A 25,164-nucleotide genomic window follows, 5' to 3' on the forward strand; every position below is an offset into this window, starting at 1 on the left:
CGCCAGATGTGGCAATCCATCACGCTCACTTAAAACGCATAGCACACCTTATTCCAGAACTCGACCATCAGGCACAGTTAATACTGCTGTTGGGAAGAGATATCCTACAGGTTCATAAAGTGAGAAGTCATATCAGTGGACTCCACAATGCTCCCTATGCCCAAAAGCTAGACTTAGGATGGGTCATAATAGGAAACATATGCACGCCCCATCTTCTGTGACAAGTATGCTAATATATACACTGGAGAAAGGACGCCCATCTCTGTTTCAACCTTGCAACGAGTTCCATGTCAAGGAACTACCATACAGCATCCAACTGCCTAATCATTTAATAGACTTTACTCATGACAGCAGTATTGTGTCAGGAAGCTATGAGGATGTTACGGTGCACAGTCTTCCAGAGAACTAAGCAAGACAACCAAGTGGCAATGTCGGTAGAGGACAAGTTGTTCTTAGAGGTAATGGACAAGGGACTTGTAAAAGATGAGACCAACAGCTGGGTTGCACCTCTTCCCTTCAGAACCCACAGACCACATCTGCCAAACAACAGAAATCAAGCATTAAAATGTTTCTCCTCTCAAATATAATCTGCAGAAGAAACCAGAGATGAAAGATCACTTTCTCCTTCATGTCAAAGATTTTTGAGAACTGCCATGCAGAACTAGCTCCCACTCTCAAAGACTCTGAAGAATGCTGGTTCCTACCCATGTTTGGAGTATACCACCCTATGAAACCGGGCCAGATTAGAGTGGTGTTTGACTCCAGTGCTAAGTTTGACGGTCTCCCTAAATGATGTTCTACTGACAGGACCAGACCTCAATAACAAACTGCTGGGAGTTCTTATCCGCTTCCATAAGGATTCCATTGCCTTCACCGCTGACATCCAGCAAATGTTCCATTGTTTCCTTGTGAGAGAGAGACAGGAACTTCCCAAGATTCATCTGGTAGAGACAATGATCCTACTAAAGAGGTCACAGAGTATCGCATGAGAGTGCACATCTTTGGCAATAGTCCTTCTCCTGCAGTCGCCATTTATGGACTCAAAAGGTCAGCTCAAGATGGAGAAACAGAATACGGATCAGATGTCAGACAATTCATAGAAAGGACTTTTATGTTGATGACTGTTTGAAAACGAAGTTGCTTCCAACGATATATTCATTTATTTCATCTTTTTATTTTATCTCTTTATGCACTGGAAATTCACAGCCAATATATAAACTTGTTACAGCAGAGTATTTAAGCCCAACGTTTCGACCCATCTGGCCTTTATCAAGGGTTAATTCTGCACATTGCAATAAGTGCGCGTGGTGAATCCCAGAGAGCTCTCTGTGAATTTCCAGTGCATAAAGAGATGAAATAAAAAGATGAAATAAATGAATATATCGTTGGAAGCAACTTTGTTTTGATATTGTTCTGAGTGCTAGAGGTGTTTTGACATTATTTATTTCATTATTTTCCTCTAAGCACCACACTCTTCTTTTTTACGAGTGCAAGAAGGACCTTGATTCCTTATCATTGATGACTGTTTGAAAGCCATGCCTTCAAATGAGACAGCCATCAGTCTTCTCAGAAGAGCCCAAGAGATTCTTGCTTGCTCTAACCTCAGGCTTCACAAAATAGCCTCAAACTGCCAAGAACTCATGGAAGCATTCCCTTCACAAGACTTATGTAACAGTCTCAAAGACTTGGACCTGGGGTCAGACCCCACACCAATGCAACGCAGCCTCGGGCTTCTCTGGAATCTACAGTTAGACACCTTTACCTTTCAGGTCAGCCAGGAAGAAAAGCCTTTCACACACAGGTGTCCTATCTACCATCAACAGCCTGTACGATCCCTTGGGTTTTGCAGCTCCTGTTACTATACAAGGCAAAGCCTTACTAAGAGACTTAACTAAGGAAACATCTGACTGGGATGCACCTCTACCACCTACCATGAATTAGGAGATCAGTTCATCCAAAACAGTGGAATTACATCCCCACGGACCAAAATCCTGCAGATCACGCAACTAGAGCAGTTGATGCAAGTCAACTAGGAAGCATAACATGGCTTTCAGGATCAAAATTATTGTACACGGAGGAACATTTTCCAGACACCTTTGAACTAGTGAGAGAGGACTCAGGTGCTGAAATCCACCCTCAGGTGTCTACACTTCATACAATGACTTCAGCTACTCTCCTCACCCAGAAAACAGGACTATCCAGTGCCCCTCCAGGAGGATTCGACGCTAAGGATCTCTACAAGCGCCAATGGAGACAGGTACAAAGTAAACACATTCTGGGACAGGTGGCGCAAACAATATTTGTCTACCCTGCAGCCACGAACAAAGTGGCAATCTACCAGGCCTAATCTGAGGATTGGTGACCTCGTCCTTGTGAAAGACTGTCAAGTCCACCGGAACCAGTGGCCACTTGGACTAGTGAGTGCAACATTCCCGAGTAAGGATGGCAGCGTCCGCAAAGTTGAACTTAGGATGGCCAAAGGGAATGAACTTAAGACATTCTTCATCGTTTATTTAAACGTGGCTATCCAAATTGGAATATAAATAGAGCAGCTAAAATGGGATCAGGATGGTCTCTAGGAGAGCCTCAACTTTGGGGAATTTTTTTTCTCCTAGTTTATACAGTAAAAATAAAAATTGGTTATCGGTAATGGGCTGCCACAGATGTGGTCAGTCTCCCTGTAAAACGTGCACCTTTTTCATTCAAAACCCTGTCTTTTTTTTGATTCCTCAAACAACAAAGAATATAAAATTAAAAATTTTTTGAACTGTAATTCAAACTTTGTTGTTTATATTGTGGAATGTGCACATTGTAACTTAAAATATGTGGGTTCGACCACTCGTTGATTGAAGGATAGAATTCGGGAGCACCTGCATGATATTGTTCAGCCCACAACCCGCAATATACGCAATTGTTAAATATTAATAATCCGTTAATTTCGTATAAGACTCAGTTCTGTACATTGCTTTAGCTGACACGACATAGGCTATTTTTGTAAGCCTGGCTCATGGTACAGGGCAACTCCATATATACCGAGATCATGTGCTTTAGGAGACGTAAATAATTCATGGCTCACTCTAGAGGTCGCTGGCTCCTTCCCTCTCCATCATAAGACACAGACGCAAGATGTGATCTCTGCACGGACATAACTGAACAGCTGGTATGTTAATCTAACTCACATCCAGAGAAGCTACGCACTACAGGACACATGTCTTTTCAGAGTTCCAGGAAAGAAGGTTACAAGCTTAGCTATGAACTAATGGACAATCTCTCTTCTATTTTTATGTTTTTCTGTAATAATCTTTTCTTTGATGGAAGAATCCAAATAAACCACTACATTTTTATCTGGTAACTAGTCCTGAGTATTTTACAAGAATACGCATTATTTTACACCAATGTGTCGAAGCATTTTGTGTCTGTTCACAATAGGGATCTTTCTTTCATTAAAATTTATGCTATAGAACAAATTAAAAAAAAGAACCAGAGGTGGAAATAGAGAAAAATTACTAAGAGACAGAGAGGCATTTTGGATTTACCTTCTTGATACACGAACACCTATGGGTATGAATTTGAGGAAAGAGTTTGCTTTATTATTAATCATATTCATACAAAGATTTTGTTTTATTGTTGACGTGATATATTAATTTAATGTCATGTATACTTCACTTATATTTGTTTGTCCTTTTTGGATACATTCCTGTTTTTTTTTTTTTTCTGTGTATTTTAAATAATTATGTGCACTTTCTTGATATTCTGCTGTTAGCTCTATTGGAGCCCAAGAGCGTATACCGCTCGAAACGTGTACAGAACCTCCTGGGCACTCTCTGTGCGGTTATCCCATGCCAGGGTAAAAACCGCAATGATGACTATGGCAGCCATGCTTGTATTTTAATGAAAAAGAAAATTCTGGATTTTACTCCTTGAGCTGGACTCTCCTTTTTCTGTGAAGTATTCTGGTAAGGTTGCAATGCACCCTGGTAGCCTTTTGCAAAGGATTATGGTTGGTTCAGCCCCCATTTTCCCTCCAGTCCACCATTTTTCCTCAGCCTGCATCCTGGATGCATCTCATTTCTCTTCTCCCCTTGTGAGCGCATCGCTAGTATGTAATCATGCTTCCTGTATCTATTTCTGTCCCATATTACCCTGCCTAATTAGTTTTCCCCTGCTCAGCTAGTAGTGCAGATGTTGATATATAATGTATATATGTATTCCAATGTACCTCGTACTGACCGAGTGTATATATTTGTATTGTAGTTTCACCACGCCAATATACCATCACGTTCAATAAAGCATAGATTCAACCTACAGTCTCCTTATTTGACCCCGGTATAGTGGTTTAGCTGCCTATATAAGCTACATGAATTCTGTTTCATTTAGTGAGGACAGAACACTCCTAATGCCTACAGAAGTAGTAAGGATGTACTTTTTTTTTTGGACATGCCCTTTATCACCCATCTGCAGAATAGGTGAGAGCTTGCTAATCATTCAGTATACCACTACTGGGATGTGCATCGATCAAGGGAATCAGGGAATTTTTATCACTGATGGAGATCTTTTATTCTTATTACAAAATGGCGCTACCAGTTGCTTGCCTAACCACTGCTCCATTTATTGTCTATGGGTTCCCAGAAAAAGCAGAACAAAGCTCAGCAGCCCCGTAGAGAGTAAATGGAGCTGACCACCTTTTGGGACATTGCATTTAAGTAAAAAAAAAAACATGTATTTGGGACTAAAAATCATTTTTGCAACTGGGCTTCATTTTTTTTTTACATTTGTCTTCTATAGCCATAATAATAATCTTTATATAGCGCTAACATATTCCACAGCGCTTTACAGTTTGCACACATTATCATCACTGTCCCCAATGGGGCTCACAATCTAAATTCCCTATCAGTATGTCTTTGGAATGTGGGAGGAAACCGGAGTACCCGGAGGAAACCTACGCAAACACGGGGAGAACATACAAACTCCTTGCAGATGTTGTCCTTGGTGGGATTCAAAGGCTGCAGAGCTAACCACTGAGCCACCATGCTGCCCAGCCTTCACGTTGCACGGTCTATTGTTGGCTGTAGAAAAAGTTATCAGAGAATCTGTCAGTGGGCTCGTTCTGACAGTCTGACGTGAAAGTTTGTAACTGTCTTTCTCTAGCTCCTCACAGCTGATTTAGGGCCACAGCCAACTTCCAACATTGAATATTCAAGGAAACAAAGCGCTTGTAAAAGTCAAACGCTGCATAATTTTTAACAAAACCCAATTGAAGAAATAATTTTTAACCCTAAATACATGCATTTAATAAAAAAAAGTGGGCAAAAGTGGCCAACCCCTTTAGGCTAATTTCACACTAGCGTATCTACACGCAACGCACGGCGCCACTAAGCCCCGCCCCCTCCGGTCATCTCCTATCATCGCACAGCGCTGCATGCGATCTGCGCACCCTATCTTTAGCATAGGGTGCGCAGACCGTGCGCTAGTAGGATTTTGCGTGAGCTGCACCCTTTTAATGGTACGCCGAGCGCACCAAAATGCAACATGGTGCGTTTGGCGCACCGTCAAAAGGGCGCAGCGCACGCAAAATCCTACTAGCGCACGGTCTGCGCACCCTATGCTAAAGACAGGGTGCGCAGATCGCATGCAGCGCTGTGCGATAGTAGGGAGATGACCGGTGGGACCGCGGCAGAGGGCGGGGCTTAGTGGCGCCGTGCGCTGCGGGTAGATACGCTAGTGTGAAACTAGCCTAAATTCTATATTATGCACCACATTGCGGTCCATAATGTACACATGCCTGATATTGTGCAGGTCACAAATAACCTGTGCAGCATCTAGGTGCATTTCCAATCAGACATTGACAGCCAATCAGGCTTCCTGTTTAAGTCTTTTATTTGAAATATTCTGAAGCAAACATACATACAATCCTCGGAAGATTGAACAAAGAGAACATCCTTATAACAGAAATCTACAGACAGGTTGCTATGTACATTATAAAAGAGGGTAGAAATACTCAGATTTGTCTGTATCAAAACACAAGTAGACAAAATCCTAATCTTTAGAGGCAACACGATAAATAGCAATTATTTCTCTTTTTCATTAAATTATATGACGTATGAAAACTTGGCTCAGCAAGAAATCAAATTATTCTGCAAATACATTAATGATAGAGAAGGTGCAGTGCCACTTAGCAGCATGTCATGGATGACAGTGTAGGGCGCCTACCTAATCAGGACACACAAACACTACATCTACCGCACAATCGGTGCGGAGGCTAGTGATTTCTAACGCGTGTCATTCTAAGGGAACATGGCCGCAAGGTCAGACTCCCTTACACTTTTCCAAACCGGGGACAGGAAGAGTTGTTAATCTCGCTAGTTCAGCTTTGATAGGATGACATAGAAGTGCTCTGTTCTAAAGGGTTCTCCTGAAAATTGTCTCATGCAGATTTTCAGGCAATGACACCAAAATATACCGCTATTTAATACTGTGTGAATGAGCTCGAAGTGGCCACAAACAGCAACTCGGAATAAGCAATAAAGGACAATAGCGATTCACAGCTTCATCTCAGATAGGTTTTCTTTAAATATATGGTGTCAGGAAAATCCCTGACATTATATTTGAAGAATAGAAATTTTAGTTATGGAAACCCCCAAGCAAGAAGATATAGTAGTCACCAATATATATTCTATATCATTTATTTTGACTTGTCAGAACATACGTTTTAGGTGAAATTCCAATTTAACATAGCCATTAGGCTATTTATTCCATTAGGAGGGTCTTCTCTGCAGTGTTTAGTATATTCATAGCCTCCTATGTGCAAACATTAAGTATTTACTGCAGACATTTCTGCATCAAAAACAAATCTCTTGGCCTGTCTCGTCTCTTTTCCTATTCATTAAAATGGGTGAAAAATGCTGATAGAATTGACATGCTGCAGATCTGTGTGCATGAGATTTCATTCACTTCGCAGGGACAGTAAAATGCATTTTTTTACGGCAAAAACATGACATGTGAACATACCCTTATAAATGTACGGTTCTATTATCTGTAATGATTTCAATTACCTGATTTTTGCTGATGTTAATTGGACCAAAAAAAAAGAAAGAAATCCACCAGTTGTATATCCATTTTTTGGGGCTGTGCAAAGTGGTCTTCAAATGGGTTCATGAATGTATTTTAGACAATGCCTAGGAGTCAACAGCAGTGTAATGTATTTGACACATTTTAAAGGGATTGTCCAGGGATATATTTTTGACCTATCCTTAAAATAGATCATCAGTACCAGATCGGTTAGGGTCCAACATGTAGCATCCCACTAATCAGATGGTATTAACGCTGGATAGATGTAAAAATAGGGTGGAGCTGAACAGTACACCTGCCTTCAACGTGTAGCGGCTGTTCTCAGATACTGCAGATAAGCGATTTTTTTTCCTGAGTAGGAGCTGATCTGCAGTACTTGGCAGCGGCCGCTACACAGTGAGCGGAGCTACAAAGTGCAGCTCCATTCAATGTTTACATCCGTCCACCGCCACAGCTGAACAGTGGGGGAGTTCGGGTATCAGCACCCACTGATCTGATATTATCTATCCTAAGGACAGGTCATTAACATCTTAAAGGGGTTGTCCAGGTTTGGCATGGAAGTCTGCAGTGACTTTTTGTGATTGCAGACTTGAGAATACTCACATCACACACAGCACACTGTCAGAATTCTCCGATGCCTAGAGTGGGGGATCATGTGGCCGCAATTATGCGATATGCATACTCCCAGCCACCTTCTGACTAGACGTGTGGCCTCGCTGAACACAAATAAATTAAGGCCACAATCTAGTATGAATGTGCTCAGAAGTATGGATACCACCGAATCTTGCCTGTGCACGATTTGAGGATTCACAAGTCTACAATACAGACTTTCAAGCCAAACCTGGACTGGAGAAGACCTTAACAGCTTTAGCAGTCACACAATCCTATCCTACAAGATCCAGCAAATAATGCAACAATGTGATGCAGATATGTTGAATGCTGCAAAAGAAAAAACATGGTGTTTAGTATATAATATGTATGAAAATTGTGCAAGGTTTACAAGTATATGGCAAATGGAGAAATAAAGGCAGTTTATGAATAGGCAACATGACTGCATACCTATATGCACACGCAAATACATCTACTATCGTATTCTATATACATAGTCATGCACATATGTACATATAAAACTGAATGGATATAGTATAACGTATACATGTCAAGAGAGCGAGCACCTTAAAAATCAAAAAAGGAAAAAAATGTAAAAGTATATATTTATTTATATTTATATATGTATACATAGTCAATATGACTACATTTAAATACAATAAAAACAATCTTCAATAAGTCATAATAACATTGAAAACTGGGTGATAATAGGCTAGTCTAGAACATGGGCAGAATACTTTGAGAAATCTTTCTGAAGGGGACAAGGTGGAGTCAGCAGCACATTGCAGACATGAACATGGAAAGTAATGTTGCATATACCGGCTTAGGAAATACAAGAACAAGCAATGCCTGGTTTCAGATTTTTCACACTTAAATGATGCAGAAAACAGGTAAATGGAAATGTTAATAGTTTCACATTTTTAGACAGATTCTGCCATCAATCACTACTTACCAGCTGGGTTATTAGACTAATCTCGAGCTTGCTCTGCAGAAGCAGCGTGGGAATTACTTCGTACATGGCTACCAATGGCAACAACTGTTTGTCACATATACGGAGAGCGCTCAGAGGCCTGGGAGTAACCGTTCTACATATTAATTGGAGGTAATGTCCCCTGACACTATCTAAATAGCGGTTGATATAATGTAGATTATGGGACATGTTATGCTTTTATTTGTAAGGGGAAAGATGGTCACGGGCAGATGTTGTCAAAGACTTTTGGTCAGTGTAAAAGCGCGGCCTATAAGAAAAGATCAAATCTACTTTGTGCAAGTTGTAATTTTCAACTGGAAATTTGACACATTTTTAACCTTATAGACCAATGACATTGAAACTTTTCTTGTGCCCAAGCTATTTTTTAGTAATCTATGGTCCAATATATTTTAGAACTTAGGAGTGGACCTAAGGCACTCTAAAATACCTAATAAAACAAAGAACAGAGCGGGTACTCGCCCTTCCCAGATCCAATATAGACTCCCCGTCACTATTCATGTCTGTTTAGGCTGAAATCCAAGCGCAGCTGAACGTGCCGTCTATCTCGGAAGAGCTCAGTTATTGACTGTAGCGGTGATGCGCCTGTCGACATGACATCACCACTGCAACCAAAACTGGAGCAACCAGCAGTGGAAAGCCAGCACTGGACCTGGGAAACACAAGTACCTGCTCTCTTTGTTTTAGACATTTTAAAGCTTTTGGGGTCCATTTTCTTGAAAGTTGAAAACCCCTATAACGGTCTTTTGAACCTATAGATTTTTAAATAGCTGGTGATAGGAGTGAGCAACCTGTGCTACATGAGTGTAAGTAGAGTTACTTAGTGTTAACCATAATGGAGCAAATAGTTGGTTATTTACATAATAAATGTATCCAAAATAAAAGTAAAAGGAACTCGTTAATAAATGAACCAGAAGTACAGCAAATGAAGCACAAATGTTACCTAACCCTAAATACTTACATACAATGAATAGAAATGGTTAATCTTGGTAAAAAGGTCTCCAGATTGTTTTTTTTAAATGATGAACAATGTGAACAAACAAACAATGTTTTATGATATAATATGAAGAATGGTAAAATGTTTGGTGTGGTAGAGCCGAAAAAAAAAATGATCGCATCTAAGACAATGCATTGCCTGTGGGCCTTTGCAGTCACTAGGCTCAATTCACACACAGCAGCTTAGTGTTTTTCACAGCTTCGTTAGCATAATTTGCTAAGGCCAGATGTTACTTTAAAAGGGATTGTCGGCACAGAATGACTGTTCAAACCGAGTCCCACCTGCTTGTTTTCCCTCTATCACCAAGCCCTGATTGACAGTTCTGGCTTTATAGAACTACACGGGGGTATATAAGCAAAAACAAGTAGGTGGGAAGGTGCACTTATTAATTTGGCCCCGCCAGGATACACTGAGTGCCTGTACTTTGTTAGAACAGTCATTCTGTGCTGACACATCCCTTTAAATGCTGTGAAATCTAGAAAACTTTTTTTTTGCAATATCTGGGTTTGGTGTTTTTCTTTTTAGAATATTAAAAAACCCCCACAAATATAAAAACAACCACCACTTTAAAGAGAAACACTATTACAGTGCGGGGTTTGCTAGTAACCTGCAGCTCGGAGCCAGAGCTCTGTGCTGCGGTCTGTTCTAAACAATGCAGCGCCCTGGTTGTCGCTCTTTGTTACCTTCAGGGAGCGAGTACTGTAAAATCCTATGATGTTCTCTTCCAAACTAAAAATGGCAGCAGGACGCAGCCTAGTTTCAGGCAGACTGACAGTCCACGCATCAGGATACCAGCAAAAAACTCTAATAAAGTAACTTAGAAAAATGATTATTCTGACCCACACTATGATCTTTTTACTTTTGAAACTGAAGGTTAAAATAAATTAAAAAAACAAAAAAAAAACAAACAAAACTATGTTTATATAGGAGTCCTTAAAGCAATATATAACCGGGAAATGACCTATTGTTTTATTTTATATGCCGCAATGCAAACTATTAAAAATAAATCTTGCAATTTTCACACTGGCTAAGATCCCGACCATAACTTTTGTATAGAAGTGTCTAATGAACATGTACAAAGATGATTGCTAAGGTGTACTAGAGGAGACACCACCTATTGTGATGGCTGGATCCTGTGTTATTAGCTTTATAGGGAGGTTTGTGGAAAACTCTTCCTGAAAGAATAGGTAGTACGAGTGTAAAAATGTGCCAGTGTGAAAACTGCAGGATTACTAATTGTGTTTTGTTTTTTTAAAATAAATCTAACAAACTTGATTTAAACAACAGGTAGTTTTCTTACAATACCCACCCTATACATTGTCCAAAAGATTCCACCAACATTGGTAGGATTCTTCTTCTTCTACGTGTGTACACGACTGCCATCATGCACAAGAGTAAGAGCACAATTTAAAGGCCTGAAGAGCACCATGTCCTGCAGTCAGGATCTGCAATGCCAGAGTCTATCCTACATCTGTTTAGTTTGCCATCTTCCACCTGGACAAACTCTGTGCTGTCCGATAATGTTTCACTAGTTATAATTTAGTATTTAAGACTAAACTGCTAGAATTAGGTCAACCTAGATGAAAATGTGACTGTCATGAAATTTTTTAAACACAGTTTTACAGATTACATGAATAAAGAATCTTTCTTTTTGAAGACAGATTACAGCTAATAATATAGCCCAGAGCTGCATTTATAATTCTGCAGGCTTCAGAGTTGAAGACTGCACAGAACTTAGGGCTGGTTTCACACATCCATGAGTCCCAACCCAAATATGACCTGGCAGCGAGTCTACTGACCCGAACTTTGGCTCGAGCACAGCGGCCAGTCCTACCAAGACCATAATTCACGGATGCAGGAAAACGGCCTCTCTGGTGATTTGTGTTCTGGGAAGAGTACACAATATCATTAGCTGTTAATATTTAGAGATCAATTTGTGAACAGATTCCAGGAAAATTCAGCTTAGAAGTGAATGCTGCTCTGGATTATAATACAAGCTGTAATGAGAAATAATACAGTTACATAAACATTACATTTTCTATGTAGAACATGCCATATATAAAATGGTGGTTAAATTAGGATTGGGTGATTTTGAGGGCCCCAATTGGGAGTTTGACCACTTTCACCATCGGTGCCTGCTGCCAAGTACATATAAAAAAAAAAAAAAAAAAAAAAGTAGTGCCCAATTGTGCTCTCCGACTGCCTGTATGGGTTTATGGCTAGGTTCAAGCCATTAATGATAAATCCAAGCAGCATAAACGCCTAATACAATATTCATTACACTAGTAGCAACAATAAAATATGACTTGTCAAACTAGGGGAAATACTATAGATATTACTCTTCTTGCAGGACAGCGCAATATGAGTCACTGACAAAGCTTTATAGTAACTGTATGGTAATTTCACGTAAACATCTGCATAAGCAGGGTGGTACGTCACTGGATATAGAGGCCTCGGAAAGCCTTTGCTCATAGAAAATAGCAATATATACCGTATATACACTAATTTCTCTCTCCATATACTATGCGAAACAAAGTGACAAAATGAGGATAAAAAAAAAAACTAAATTGGGAGAATTGTGCACGCTAAAAAAGAAACCGCTTAATGCTTACACGTTTCGTGTAGAGTCAATCATCTATATGTGCACATTCTGCCAATTTTTTTTTTTTTATCCTATATGATTGAAGCTAAGTTTTAATTACTTTACCTTGGTGCTGGAGAACATCCCCTTGCAGACCACAGAGAGCTACTTGACCTGGAAGCCAGACTAGTGCCTACTCCGTGCATCCCACCCCCAGACTGTCTACCCTGGAAGTCTCCTGGGATACTTCTCTCTAACACATAAGTGGTGAGCTGAATTGACACTTTTTTTGGTATAGAATAATGAGCCTTTTTTAAGAACCATGTCATAATCTTCCATAAAGTGAAAAAAAAAACTGGAGTCTTTCTGCATAGTCAAAGTCTTGATTTCCATAAGTAGACAATTCTATAAAATTAAATACTGCTTAAAATGAAATGTCATACTAAAAAGAGTTGGAAGGCTGGTTATTACTTTTATGTAATAAATTGCATACTGTGTAAAAACTATGTAAAACTTAAGAGTACCTTTCACCAATCTGGGTCTTCCATGACCTGGAAATTAAGACTAGACATTTGGCAGAAAGTCAAGTCCCTTAGGAGGACATCAGAGCTTTTATGTTATTTGGATACGACTGCACAATTTAAAGGGTTATTGCTCAACAAGTCATCCCCTATACAGGGATTAGGGTATAACATGCTGATCACTAGGTCCGCACTCTGCAGGCCCATAGACTACAACATGCATGCACACCTCTGCTCCATTCAGAATGGGGGTTACAGAGCCTCATTCTCTGGGTTCTAAAGCACCGATCTTGAGATCACGGGTGGTCCCAGCAGTTATACCACCAGTAAATCAGTACGTTATCCCCTATAACACAGGTGATAATTTTTTCTTTACAGAATAGCCCCTTAAATATATTTTGTTCTGAAATGTACATAACCACGTATAAAGTCCTGCATCATTTAAGTGCTTAAAATCCTACCATAATGCAGAAGAAAAAACCTAAATTGAAAAGGACCGTTTATAGCTTCCATCTTCACAAACCTACAGATCTCTTCAAAAGACAGATTAACCGATCAAACTGAAACGAAGATGAATACTGTGATACTGGAGTAGAGATGAGAAGGCGCTGTGCTAAAGAACTGGAAAACAACAAAACAAAAACAAAGAACTTAACATTTCACACTTTCCCTTTTTGTCTTTCTGCTGTCCCCCTCATATAGCTGGGCCTTGCCGGTCTGTGTAAAAGGGTAAACCGTGTCCCAAATGAACGCTTAACAGTCCACATAAACAAATACAGTACCTTTACTATTAATTACTATTATTTTTAATTTAAATGAACATCCCTCTCAGTTTCTCAGTAAAAATAGTTTTAGTTTCTCTCTTTATAGTCATTAACATATGCTTTTTATTCACATATGTTCTTTTGAAGTCCTGTATTTATTACGCTTTCGGGGATCCTGTTTTCTGTCGGTTATCAGGGTTTGGTTTGTGAGTCCGTATGTGAGCAGCATGCGCACTCTGAAGATCAAAGGTTAAATCACACTGGACACACTCCCACGACTGCTCCAACTTGGAGCTTGGAAACTGCTTTTCTGTGTCGGGGTTTGGTTGCTGCTCCTCATCCTCTTCTTCCTTGACCTTGTGCACAATAAAGAGGTGTCTGTTGAGTGATATTTGGGAAGTGTAACATAAGCCACAGTGCACACACTGGCACGTTGAGTTGTCGCTCTTGTGCTGAGGTATGTGCTCTAGAAACTCTTTGCTGCTGTCTGCAGTGAAGCTGCACTTTGCACATTTATACGCTGCTCTCAGTTTCTTAGCATCTGGCCCATCTTGCGCATCAGAGTCCTCAAGCTCCTTTTTGATTGCTTTCTTTGTACCAGCAGTCTAGATAACGGAGACAAAGGAACAGTAAGCAAACAAAATCTTGTGCTACTCTCCTACATTTTTTATCCACGATATAATAATGGCCATTTAATAATAAATCAGAAGTGGGAAAATTGCTATGTTCTAGTTTTTTTGCAGGTGGCCAAAAAAATTTTCAATTGCGAAACTAGTCACTACTCACAGATAAGCCATGAGGCTGAGTAGTCAAGAGGTCCGAGGTCAAAAGCCAAGACAGAACGTCAGACAGAGGGGTGAGACAAAGTTGTACTCAGGAAACAGTCAGAGGTCATTATTCCAAGAACGTAGATAAAAGGGCAAGGCAAAAGGATGGTCAAGATAAATCCTAGGTTGAGCATCAGAGATCAAAACACCAGACAAGGAGAACTGTGCAAACACACACACACACACACACACACACACACACACACACACGAGCAAAGCTACAATTGGCAGCAACAAAAGGCAGAGAGTTGGTTAAATAGTCAGGTAATTACTCTGAACAAGAGACACACGCTTCCCCAGCACCCCCTGGTCCTGATTGGACGGCTAAACTGTCACTCCAGACACTGGCAGCTCAGCATGCCCCAGCGTCCGATTGGATGGCTGCGCTGTCCATCACCATACTGATAGCTCAGCACGCCCCATTCCTAGATTGGGCGACAGAAGTGTAATTCACTGCATCCAGACACTCTGATAGGAGGAATTGTGACAATCATTTTCTTAATGAACATCAAAAGTAATGAACGTTCAAACTTTGGCTTTTCCTGGTAAACTGATTTACCAATACATGGTTCATTCAAGCATGGATAGAAGTCTTCTTTTCTAAAATTATAGCAACTCGTGATATCATGTAAAAACACAAAACTGTACCTGCTCTTGAGCTCCACATCCTGCAGGCGTATTTGTTGATTTTGAAGAGGGCATCTGAGTAAGTTCGGGGTTTTTGATGCCATGCATTAAAATTATGTGATTGGCCAGCATGGACGGCTTGGCAAAAGTAGGCTTCTCTGTGCAATAGCTGAAAGAGACATATGTAATTTATTCTTAGTAGCAGAGATCCACGCTTTCTCTATCGCTTCATTGGGGGACACAGGAAACCACAGGTTTAGGCTGCTGTCACTAGGAGGCTGACACTATGCACAAAAAAGTTAGCTCCTCCTCCACAATGTAAACCCCACGGACCGGCACTAGGATATTCAGCTTAGCTTCGTGTCAGTAGGAGGTGGGCACGGGTCTTTTACTAGACCCATATCTACCTCAGTGTTCGTCGTTTCTTTTCAGATGGATCTTCTACCCTTACCTCTGCAGGGATACAGTGTGAACAGTCACAACTGCACTCCCTCAGAGACTATGTGTAAGGCATGTACTGCCACCCAGTAATCTCATATATGTCTAGCCGAAAGGACCCTAACATAAAAGAGTGTTTAGGTGATATGAACATTGGTCCTGGCCCCTGTCTCCTACCCACTCACCCACCAGAGCCTGTCAGTTTCAGGAGGCATGGACGTCCCACATTCCCAAGAGGCTCGGACGTCTGATGAAAGTCTGGATGGAGAGGTACATCTCCCTTTTTTCTCTCTCTGTCAAGAGCCGAAAGGTGCCAGGGGAGAAGATCCGGACAAAGAAGAAGATGAAGAAAAGAACAGAAGGATGAAGATATTCAGAGTCTCTAGTACAGGGGACTTCCTTTTAGAGATAGGCGGTTTTTGATCTACAGGGGGCTTGTTTCCCCCTGCATTCTGGGTTACCCTTCAAGCAGTCCGGGCCTCCGCGCCACCCTCCTGTCTCTCAATTATAAATTTAGGCCCCAGTTCAGCGCGGCCTAACTTCAGCAGTTAGCTCCACCCCCTTCTCGGCATTTTTTTTTTGGGGGGGGGGGGTTCACACCCGTCGATAGCATGCCCTCTCCTGCTGTTTCCGGTGGTTAGCTCCGCCCATTTACCTTGGACGTGCAGGGTTCCCGAGCGTCGCTGTCTCCCTCCTTTTGTTCCCGACAATAGCTCCGCCCACTTTCGGCCTCACCAAGCGGGCCTTTAATTTAACGCCCCCGCTTCTCTCCTGTGCGTGCTTTCTCCCTGCAGTCGCCATTTACCGGCATCTGGTCCCAGAAGGTGGCATCTCTGCTGGGGACTCTCATCTCCTCCACAATTATCCGGTAGCCCTGGTTGTCTCCTGAAGCCCTCTACAGTCCGAAAGGACCTGCATCTTCCTGTGAGTAGCTCTGCAGACTGACACTTTCCTCTGCAATCTCCTTTGTCCCCTAACCTTCTGGCACCAGTTAGTGGGTCTGCTTCTCTTCATGCCTAATCCTAAAACTCCCTTTAGGCCAATCCTCTCCCCTCTGAGGATTGTAGCAGCCCCCCACACCTGCTATCTAGGAGTCCCCTGCTGCCCCAGGTGAGAGTGGGCTACCTCTGTCGCAGTCGGTCATGGACCTCACTAAGTTTTCGCAGTCCCTGGTGTCTGTCCTTGACAGATTTTCCCTTCCTATCTCCACCGTTACTGGCAGATTGCAGGAGTCTCCGGCTGTGCCTACCTTCAGGGCCCGTAATAGATCTAGGCAGGAGCGTCATTCTAGTTCTTCCTCTCGCTACCTCTCTCCACCTGACCTCTGCCGACGGACATCTTTTTCCCGGTCCTCTTCCCTGGACTCTGCCATGGCAGTTTCAGATGTACTGTCCGAGGATTACTCAGACCCGGACTCTCTCTCTCTGGGCCTATAATAGGAGACATGGTCCAGAGCCTCATTTAACATTAAGGATACCAATATGGAACCCGCATAACAGGCGGTTTCGTTTAGACGGACGAGACCAGCTCCTAAGGTCTTTGCCCCTCAGAGAATTTGAGGAGGTCCTTTCCAAGGAACGGGAAAACCTGACCAGCCGCTTCCACAGAGGGAAGCACCTTGGCATCCTATATCCCTTCTCCCCTAAGCTCACTGCTAACTGGACCACTTCTCCGACTGTGGACCCTCCGGTTTCCAGACTATCCACAAATACAGTCCTCCCTCTTCCGGATGGAACATCACTCAAGGACACCAATGACAGGCTCACAGAGTCCTTTGCAAGGTCAGCTTTTGAAGTGGCCACCTCTTCATTGTGCCCTGCCTTTGCCTCCACCTTGGTGGCAAAGTCGATAACTGCATGGGCTAATCAGCTTCTTCAGGGCATTCTTTCTGGAGCCCGACCGGAGGAATGGCCGACCTCGCTGACCAAATTGCTCATGCAGGGAAGTACATGGTATCCACCTCCCTGGACTCTGCTGCATGTGCTGCTCGGGCGTCCAGCAATATAGTGGCCATCCGAGGGACCGTTTGGCATAAAGCATGGCAGGTGGACTTATCCTCAAAGAAGTCCCTTACCAACTTGCCTTTCCAGGGCTCCCGTCTGTTTGGCTCCAAGTTGGACCAAATTATTAAGGAGGCCACCAGAGGGACGAGTTCTCTACTCCTTCAGGCCAAGCCTCACCGTTCTCCTTCGTTATGCGAGTTTCGGTACTTCCAAGGTTTCCCTTCAACGCAGGAGTTGTCCCACCGAGAGAAGCCACAGACTCGCCAGGATAAGAAAAAGGTTTTCTTTAAATCCTCCTCTGGGCGTTTCCGTGACGCGAGTGGTAGATCCTCCCAGGACCAGTCCTGGTATATTTTCCTCTGTGTTACTCATCATGGATCCAAGATTACTGAATGGAGGAGTCAGTCTTTGTCTTCTCAAGATGGAGTCTTTGTTCAGTAGCTGCTTCCTGGGAACCGCAGGTGTTTTTTGTTCCATGGAAGCCTTTATCCACGTCCTTATGTCTTCAGAGCATCAGAGTTTCCTGAGTTTTGCGACAGGTGGGTCCTTTTTCAATTTGTCTCCTTCCTTTTCGGGCTCTCGACCACTCCCGAAGTCTTCGCAGAGACTTTGACAGTAGTTTTTGCACATTCTGTGGATTACAGGTTCAGTGCTCTTCGCGTACCTCACGAACATTCTCATCAAGCCTCTACTCGTCATTCTTGATTCATTTCCTTTTCGTCTGGCTCGGACTCATCCTCCGTAGGTAGCGTTCCCTCATCAGGTTACCTGGTCAGGGTGACGTACGTCTATCCGGATAAGGCTGTCCCGCTTCTTTTTTGTAACACAGACTCGTGTGTATAGAAGTTCTTCGTCCTCCAAGTCAACAATTGCTCGCTGGATCCAGACGGCAATTGGAGGCTTACCGGGTCAGAGCAGAGCGACTTCTCCTGGGTGTAAGGCACACTCTACCTGGGCAGTGTGCAGCCTCCTGGCGGTACTCACAGGACCTCCACCCTGCAAAGTGATAATCGGTCCTCCATCCACATGTTCGCAAACTTTTTCAGGGTTCATGTTTACAATTCGGTGAATGCCAGCTTAGGTAGAAAGACATTGCAGGCGGCACTGGTGAGCTCTCCGACCTGAATAGAGTTTTCTGCTGTTCCCTCCCTTTGGGTACTGCTTTGGGACGTCCCATGGTTTCCTGTGTCCCCCAATGAAGCGACAGAGAAAACAGGATTTTTTGGCTACTCACAGTAAAATCTGTTTCTCAGAGCCTTCATTGGGGGACACAGTTCCACCTTCCAAGTTTAACAGCTCTGTTTACTGTATTATTTTGTTACAGTTTGAGTTTGCGTGTTTTCTCTCTCATTTGTTGCTTCTCCTACTGCTTTCTCACTAACTGAATATCCTAGTGCTGATCGATGGGGTGTACACTGCGGAGGAGGAGCTAACTTTTTTTGTGCATAGTGTCAGCCTCCTAGAGGCAGCAGCATACACCCATGGTTCCTGTGTCCCCCAATGAAGGCTCTGAGAAACAGATTTTACGGTGAGTGGCCAAAAAATCCTGCTTTATGAACTAGTTTTCTTCTCAGATTTCTCCTTTAACACTTCAAGCATAATGTACCGGAAATATTAATGTAGAAGGCAGATAATGAAGGATAGGGGGAGCAATCCTGGGACATATGCATGGACTAGCTCATGAAAAAGGATTTAAAAAAATATGAAGCTAAAAAAACAAAACAGATAAAAGGCAATACTTAGCGTACAGACACTTATTTCACAGTAAAGGTCATAAAAAAAACACTAATTTTGAGGCGAAAAATGGGTTAAGGTTTATTTATAATACAATGACTGTTTTTGTTCCACTCGCGTCCATAAAATGCAAATTTAGGAAATGATCTATATACTATAATCACACAGTTGACAAATACTGCTGACACTAAAGGAGCATTTATACTGCAATATAATCATGAACGAGTGTTGTTAAAAATACTTTTTTCATGATTACCTTGCCCGATCACCTTACAAAACAAGCAAAACATTTTCTCATCATTTACAACTATCAGGGAAATATAATTTAATAGCTTACCAACAGGCATACTCCTTTTTTGTATCGTGGTTGTTTCTAGTGTGTCGTCGTAAGCTGGTTGTAGAATTAAAGGAACGTTCACATTGCCGGCATGGGTACCTCTTCATGTTCTAAAGAAAAGCAAATATTATGGTGATGATCAAGTTGTCAGAAAATGTATTTTTTAACACCACGTTGGCTCTTGCTATTCAGATGTGGGCTCCGGCACTGATCTTGTATCTTTCCCGGCACATGTCTGCTGTTTGAACAGCCAACATGTGCCTCTAACAGCCGTGAGTAGAAACGCAATCCACCCGAGGCTGTTAGGCTGGTTTCACACTTGCGTTTTTTTTCGCGGTATTTTAGCGCTAAATAGCGCATGCGTTTTTTTCCTATACTTTGCATGGGATGCGCTTATGTGCGCATACACATGCGTTTGTACGCGTTTTACCGCGCATGCGTTTTTTTGCGGTATGCGCTCGGGCGCACAAAATGCAACCTGTTGCATTTTTTGGTGCGTCCGACTTGCCTCAAAAAAACGCATGCGCGCGCAATGCGTTTTTTTACAGCAAGACACCCATTATAGTCTATGGGTGCGCATATGTGCGCATTGGCATGCTTATGTATGCTTTTTTTGCACATGCGTTTTTTTTTGTTAACCATGGAATTTAGGGGTTTGGTTTAGAGTTAGGGTTAGTTAAGGGGGTTTAGGGTTAGGGTTAGGGTCAGGGTTAGGTTTAGGGTCAGGGTTAGTTAGGGTTTGGGTTAGGGTTAAGTATGGTTTGGTTAAGGGTTAGGGTCAGGGTTAGGTTTAGGGTCAGGGATAGGGTTAGTTAGGGTTTAGGGTTTGGGTTAGGGTTAAGTATGGTTTGGTTAAGGGTTTGGGTTAGGGTTAGTTAGGGTTTAGGGTTAGGGTTAAGTATGGTTTGGTTAAGGGTTAGGGTCAGGGTTAGGGTTAAGTATGGTTTGGTTAAGGGTTAGGGTCAGGGTTAGGTTTAGGGTCAGGGTTAGGGTTAAGTATGGTTTGGTTAAGGGTTAGGGTCAGGGTTAGGGTTAGTAAAGTCATGGTTTGGGTTAGTGTGAGGGGCCACCTAATGTTGGAAAAAAACGCAAACACGGTAAAAACGCACTAAAAACGCATACAAACGCATAAAAACGCTGCGTTTTTTTCATGCATGCTCATAAAAATGCTTGAAAAAAAACGCAGCAGTTGTATGCTTTTGTATGCGTTTTTTCAATGCGTTTTTTTGCGGGAAAACGCGCTGCAAAAAAAAGCAAGTGTGAAACCAGCCTTACATACCGCTGTCAATTCCTGACAGCAGCAAGTAACTCATGCTTACCAGAAGCGTACGGGAAATCCCACCCATCGGTGACCCAGTCACATGATTGCGGGTCAACGATGGGTTGGCATGACAACCAAAGGTCTTCAGCAAACCTCTATGGTTGTCATAGCTGGATTGCTATGAGCGCTGCCCGGTCATCGGAGCTCATAGCAAGTGAGCATCTCTGCTACACACAGGCAATCGGACAACTGCAGCGTCTAGTCTCCCATGGAGACTATTGAAGCTTGACGGTTAAAAAAAAAAAAAAAAAAAAAGTTTAAAAATTAATAAAAAAATAAGTTCAAATCACCCTCCTTTCACCCCATTAAAAAAAAAAAAAAATTGAATATATTTGGCATTGCCGCATTCAGAATCGCCCGATTAATATAAAAAAAATTAATCTGATCGGTAAATGGTGTAACGAGAGAAAAAAAAAAAATTAAAAACGCCAGAATTACGTTATTTTGGTCACCGCTATATTGCAATAAAGGGTGATCAAAAGACTGTATCTACACCAAAATGGTATCAATAAAAACGTCAGCTCGGCAGTTTTTTTTTTTGTTTTTTAATAAACCTAAGTTTGGATTTTTTTCACTACTTAAATAAAAAAGAACCTACACGTTTGATGTCTATGAACCCGTAATGACCTGGAGAATCATAATGGCAGGTCAGTTTTAGCATTTAGTGGACATGGTATAAAAAAAACAACAAAAAAAAAGTAAGTGTGGAATTGCACTTTTTTTTGCAATTTCACCGCAATTGGAATTTTTTCCAGTACACGATCTGTTAAAACCAATGGTGTTGTTCTTAAGTGCAGCTCCTCCCACAAAAAACAAGCCCTCACATGGCCATTATGACTGAAGAAGAAAAGAGAAAAAAAAAAAAAAAAAAAAGTTATGGCTCTGGGAAGAAGGGGAGCAAAAAAGAAAATACCTCCGTTCGTTAAGGGGGTTAAAAGAATTCATCTAATTTTTTTTTCCATTCTAAACTTTTGGGGAAAAAAAAACCTAAAGGCAATTCATTGATAACTCGCTGGTTTCCTGTATTCTGTCTTCCGGTGATGGAATTTGACACAGACATGTACATACTGCTGCAAGGTATAAGACTAATGCAGCAAGTGACAGCTTTTTGCCCACCTGGTCTAATCGTAGGTTTAGAAATAATGCAGTGGTCACCTCTCTAGAAGTATTTCATTTATGTCTGTCAGTCAGCATACGGACATTCATCAAAATTTAATAACTTCCAAACAAATAACAAAAACACAACTTGTTTGCTAGGTTAAAAAAGAAACCCAAAAGTTAATTATTTCAGAAACTAGTACTGTTAAAGGGGTTCTCTAAGAATGTAATAAAAAAGGGCCCCAGTCACGTGATTCCAACAGCAGCCCCCATCCTAGCCATAGCATCATTTTCAATAGACTTAAATTGTAAAAAGGTCAAAAAAAAAAAAAATGTTTTAATATGATCGTGCCACAACATCCATACATTTTTTTTTTTTTATTTTTTTTAAATCATTGCTTGTTTTATGTAGGATAAGTTGAATTTGGCAGTGCCATCATTTTGGGGTACGTACAGCCTAATCTGATGTTTTTTGACAGTTTAAGCTTAATACTTTTTACTTGCACACATAAAATGTTAACTTCATTATTATGGCAATAAATATATGTAGTTTTAGGCTTCTTTTACACTTCCCGTGATTTTTGCGGCCCTTCTCGGATAAGGTGTACCGCAAAAACAAGCTACCGTTGTTTTTGTGGCACCATTGCAATGTATTGCGGCCGTGCCTGTGAGCTGTGAAAAATATCGAGCAAGCTTGATATTTTTACACGGCCGTATATACGCCCTCACGACCATACGGCGCTCCAATGAATTTTTGCGGTCCCACTGAAATCTATTGGGGCTGCAAAAACAGCCCGCAAAAACACGGCAAGTGTAAAAGAACCCTTATGCTTTATTACTTTTAACCCCTTCACAACCCATGACGCCTACGTAGGCGTCATGAAAAGTCGTGCCCAAACGACCCATGACGCCTACGTAGGCGTCATGCTATAAATCGCCCTCCTGCGGGTCGGGTGAAACAGCCAATCAGAGCGATTTGTAATATTTCACCAATGAAATTTGGTGAAATACTACAATCCAGCCATGGCCGATGCTGCAATAGCATCGGACATGGCTGGACACCGACACCCGACCCCCCCCACACCGACTGTCGGGGCCGATCGGCCCCCGCCACCGATGGACGGCGGCGATCGGTCACCGCCATCATCTGCTCCCCCTCCCCTTCCTATCGCTAATTTTCCATTCAAAAAGTCAAATGGTGCTCCTTCCCTTCCAGGCCCTGCCGTACGCCCAAACAGTGGTTTATGACCACATATGAGGTATTAGCGTACTCAGGAGAAATTGTCCAACAAATTTTAGAATCCATTTTATCCTGTTGCCCATGTGAAAATGAAAAAAATTGATGCTAAAAGAAAATTTTTGTTGGAAAAATTAAAATGTCCATTTTTTCCTTCCACATTGCTTTAGTTTCTGTGAAGCACCTGAAGGGTTAATAATCTTCTAGAATGTAGTTTTGAGCACCTTGAGGGGTGCAGTTTTTAGAATGGTGTCACTTTTGGGTATTTTCTGCCATATAGACACCTCAAAGTGACTTTAAATGTGAGGTGGTCACTAAAAAAAATGGTTTTGTAAATTTTGTTGTAAAAATGAGAAATCGCTGGTCAACTTTTAACCCTTATAACTTCCTAACAAAAAAAATTTTGCTTCCAAAATTGTGCTGATGTAAAGTAGACATGTGGGAAATGTTATTTATTAACTATTTTGTGTCACATAACCCTCTGGTTTAACGGAATAAAAATTCAAAATATGAAAATTGCGAAATTTTCAAAATTTTCGCCAAATTTGTTTTTTTCACATATAAATGCAAAAATTAATCGACCTAAATTTACCACTAACATGAAGCCCAATATGTCACGAAAAAAATAATCTCAGAATCGCTAGGATCCGTTGAAGCGTTTCTGAGTTATTACCTCATAAAGGGACACTGGTCAGAATTGCCAAAAATGGTCAGGTCATTAAGGTCAAAATAGGCTGGGTCAAGAAGGGGTTAAACATCGAGTACTCAATAAAAAATTGCTTTTGTATCGCTATACGTTCAATGGAGATATAGGAGGGCTTACAGTACTCAACCCCTTAGTGACAGAGCTAATTTTGCACTTAATGACCCAGCAAATATTTTACAATTTTGACTGTCACTTTAAGAGGTAATAACTCTGAAACGCTTCAATGGATCTTGCTGTTTCTGAGAATGTTTGTTCATGACACATTGTACTTCATGAGAAAAAAAAAAATATCTTCAAAATTACTAGCGTTTATTTATGAAACCAACAAAAATTTGGCGAAATTTTGCAATTTTCAAACTTTTAGGCTGTGTGCCCACGTAGCGATTTAAACGTTTTTGCCGCGATTTTCGGCGCGAAAACGTTTAAAAATCGTGTACAGAACGCCCCCCATGCATTCCTATGGCATCCGCACATGCTGTGCTAATGCTGCGCTTTTTCCCGCTGTGGAATCGCATCGCGGAAAAAAAAAATCACAGCATGCTCATTCTTTTGTGCAGAATCGCAAAGAATTGCCGCAATTCCACACCCATAGGAATGCATGAGAATCGCTTACTTCCCGCATGTGGCTATGCCCACCATGCGGGAAGTTAAGCGTTTCATGTGCGGTTGGTACCCACGGTGTGGAGGAGAGGAGACTGTCTTCCAGGCCCTGGGTACCATACCCCTGTAAAAAAAAAAAAAAAAGAATAAAAAATAAAATATCGGGGTATATTTACCTTCCGGCGTCCCGCGCTGCATTCCCGGCCTAAGCGTTCCCAGTAATGCCTTGCGGCAAGGCCCTGTAATGACGTGGTCTCGCGAGATCGCTATAGCAACGCGAGACTACGTCATCACAGGTCTCGCAAGGCATTACTGGGAACGCTGTGGCCCGGGAATGCAGCGCGGGACGCCGGAAGGTAAATATACCCCAATTTTTTTATTTTTTTTAGCATTTTAACATCCTATCTTTTACTATTGAAGCCGCATAGGCGGCCTCAATAGTAAAAACCTGGTCACAATTGTCAAACACTAAGTTTGACGAGTGTGACCAACCTGTCAATCACTTTCCAAGCGATGCTTCAAATCGCTTGGAAAGTGCTTGAATATCGCGGCAAAATCGCGATCATAATCGCACGGAAAAAACCGCGCGATTTCTGGGAAGGAGTCCGGTTTTTAGTGAGCGTTTTAAAACGCTACGTGGGCACATAGCCTTAGGCTATGTGCCCACAGTAGCGTTTTTAAACACTCAGGAAACGGGTCTCCTTCCCA

General features: G+C 41.8%; 1 protein-coding gene across 1 annotated transcript in view; it reads right to left on the reverse strand.

The window, feature by feature from the left end:
* Positions 1-5,859: 5,859 nt before the first annotated feature.
* ZNF592 (zinc finger protein 592) overlaps positions 5,860-25,164 on the reverse strand; it is a 70,902-nt gene continuing 51,597 nt past the window's right edge. The window contains exons 8-10 of the mRNA XM_073579363.1: positions 19,495-19,604; positions 15,004-15,151; positions 5,860-14,133 (exon numbers count right to left, since the gene is read on the reverse strand). Coding sequence (XP_073435464.1) covers positions 13,687-14,133; positions 15,004-15,151; positions 19,495-19,604 — 705 coding nt within the window. The 3' untranslated portion in view covers positions 5,860-13,686. The remainder of the gene's footprint in view (positions 14,134-15,003; positions 15,152-19,494; positions 19,605-25,164) is intronic.

Source organism: Dendrobates tinctorius, unplaced genomic scaffold, assembly GCF_039654945.1.
Source record: "Dendrobates tinctorius isolate UK_male_01 unplaced genomic scaffold, ASM3965494v1 ptg000062l, whole genome shotgun sequence".
Classification (NCBI taxonomy): Eukaryota; Metazoa; Chordata; class Amphibia; order Anura; family Dendrobatidae; genus Dendrobates; species Dendrobates tinctorius.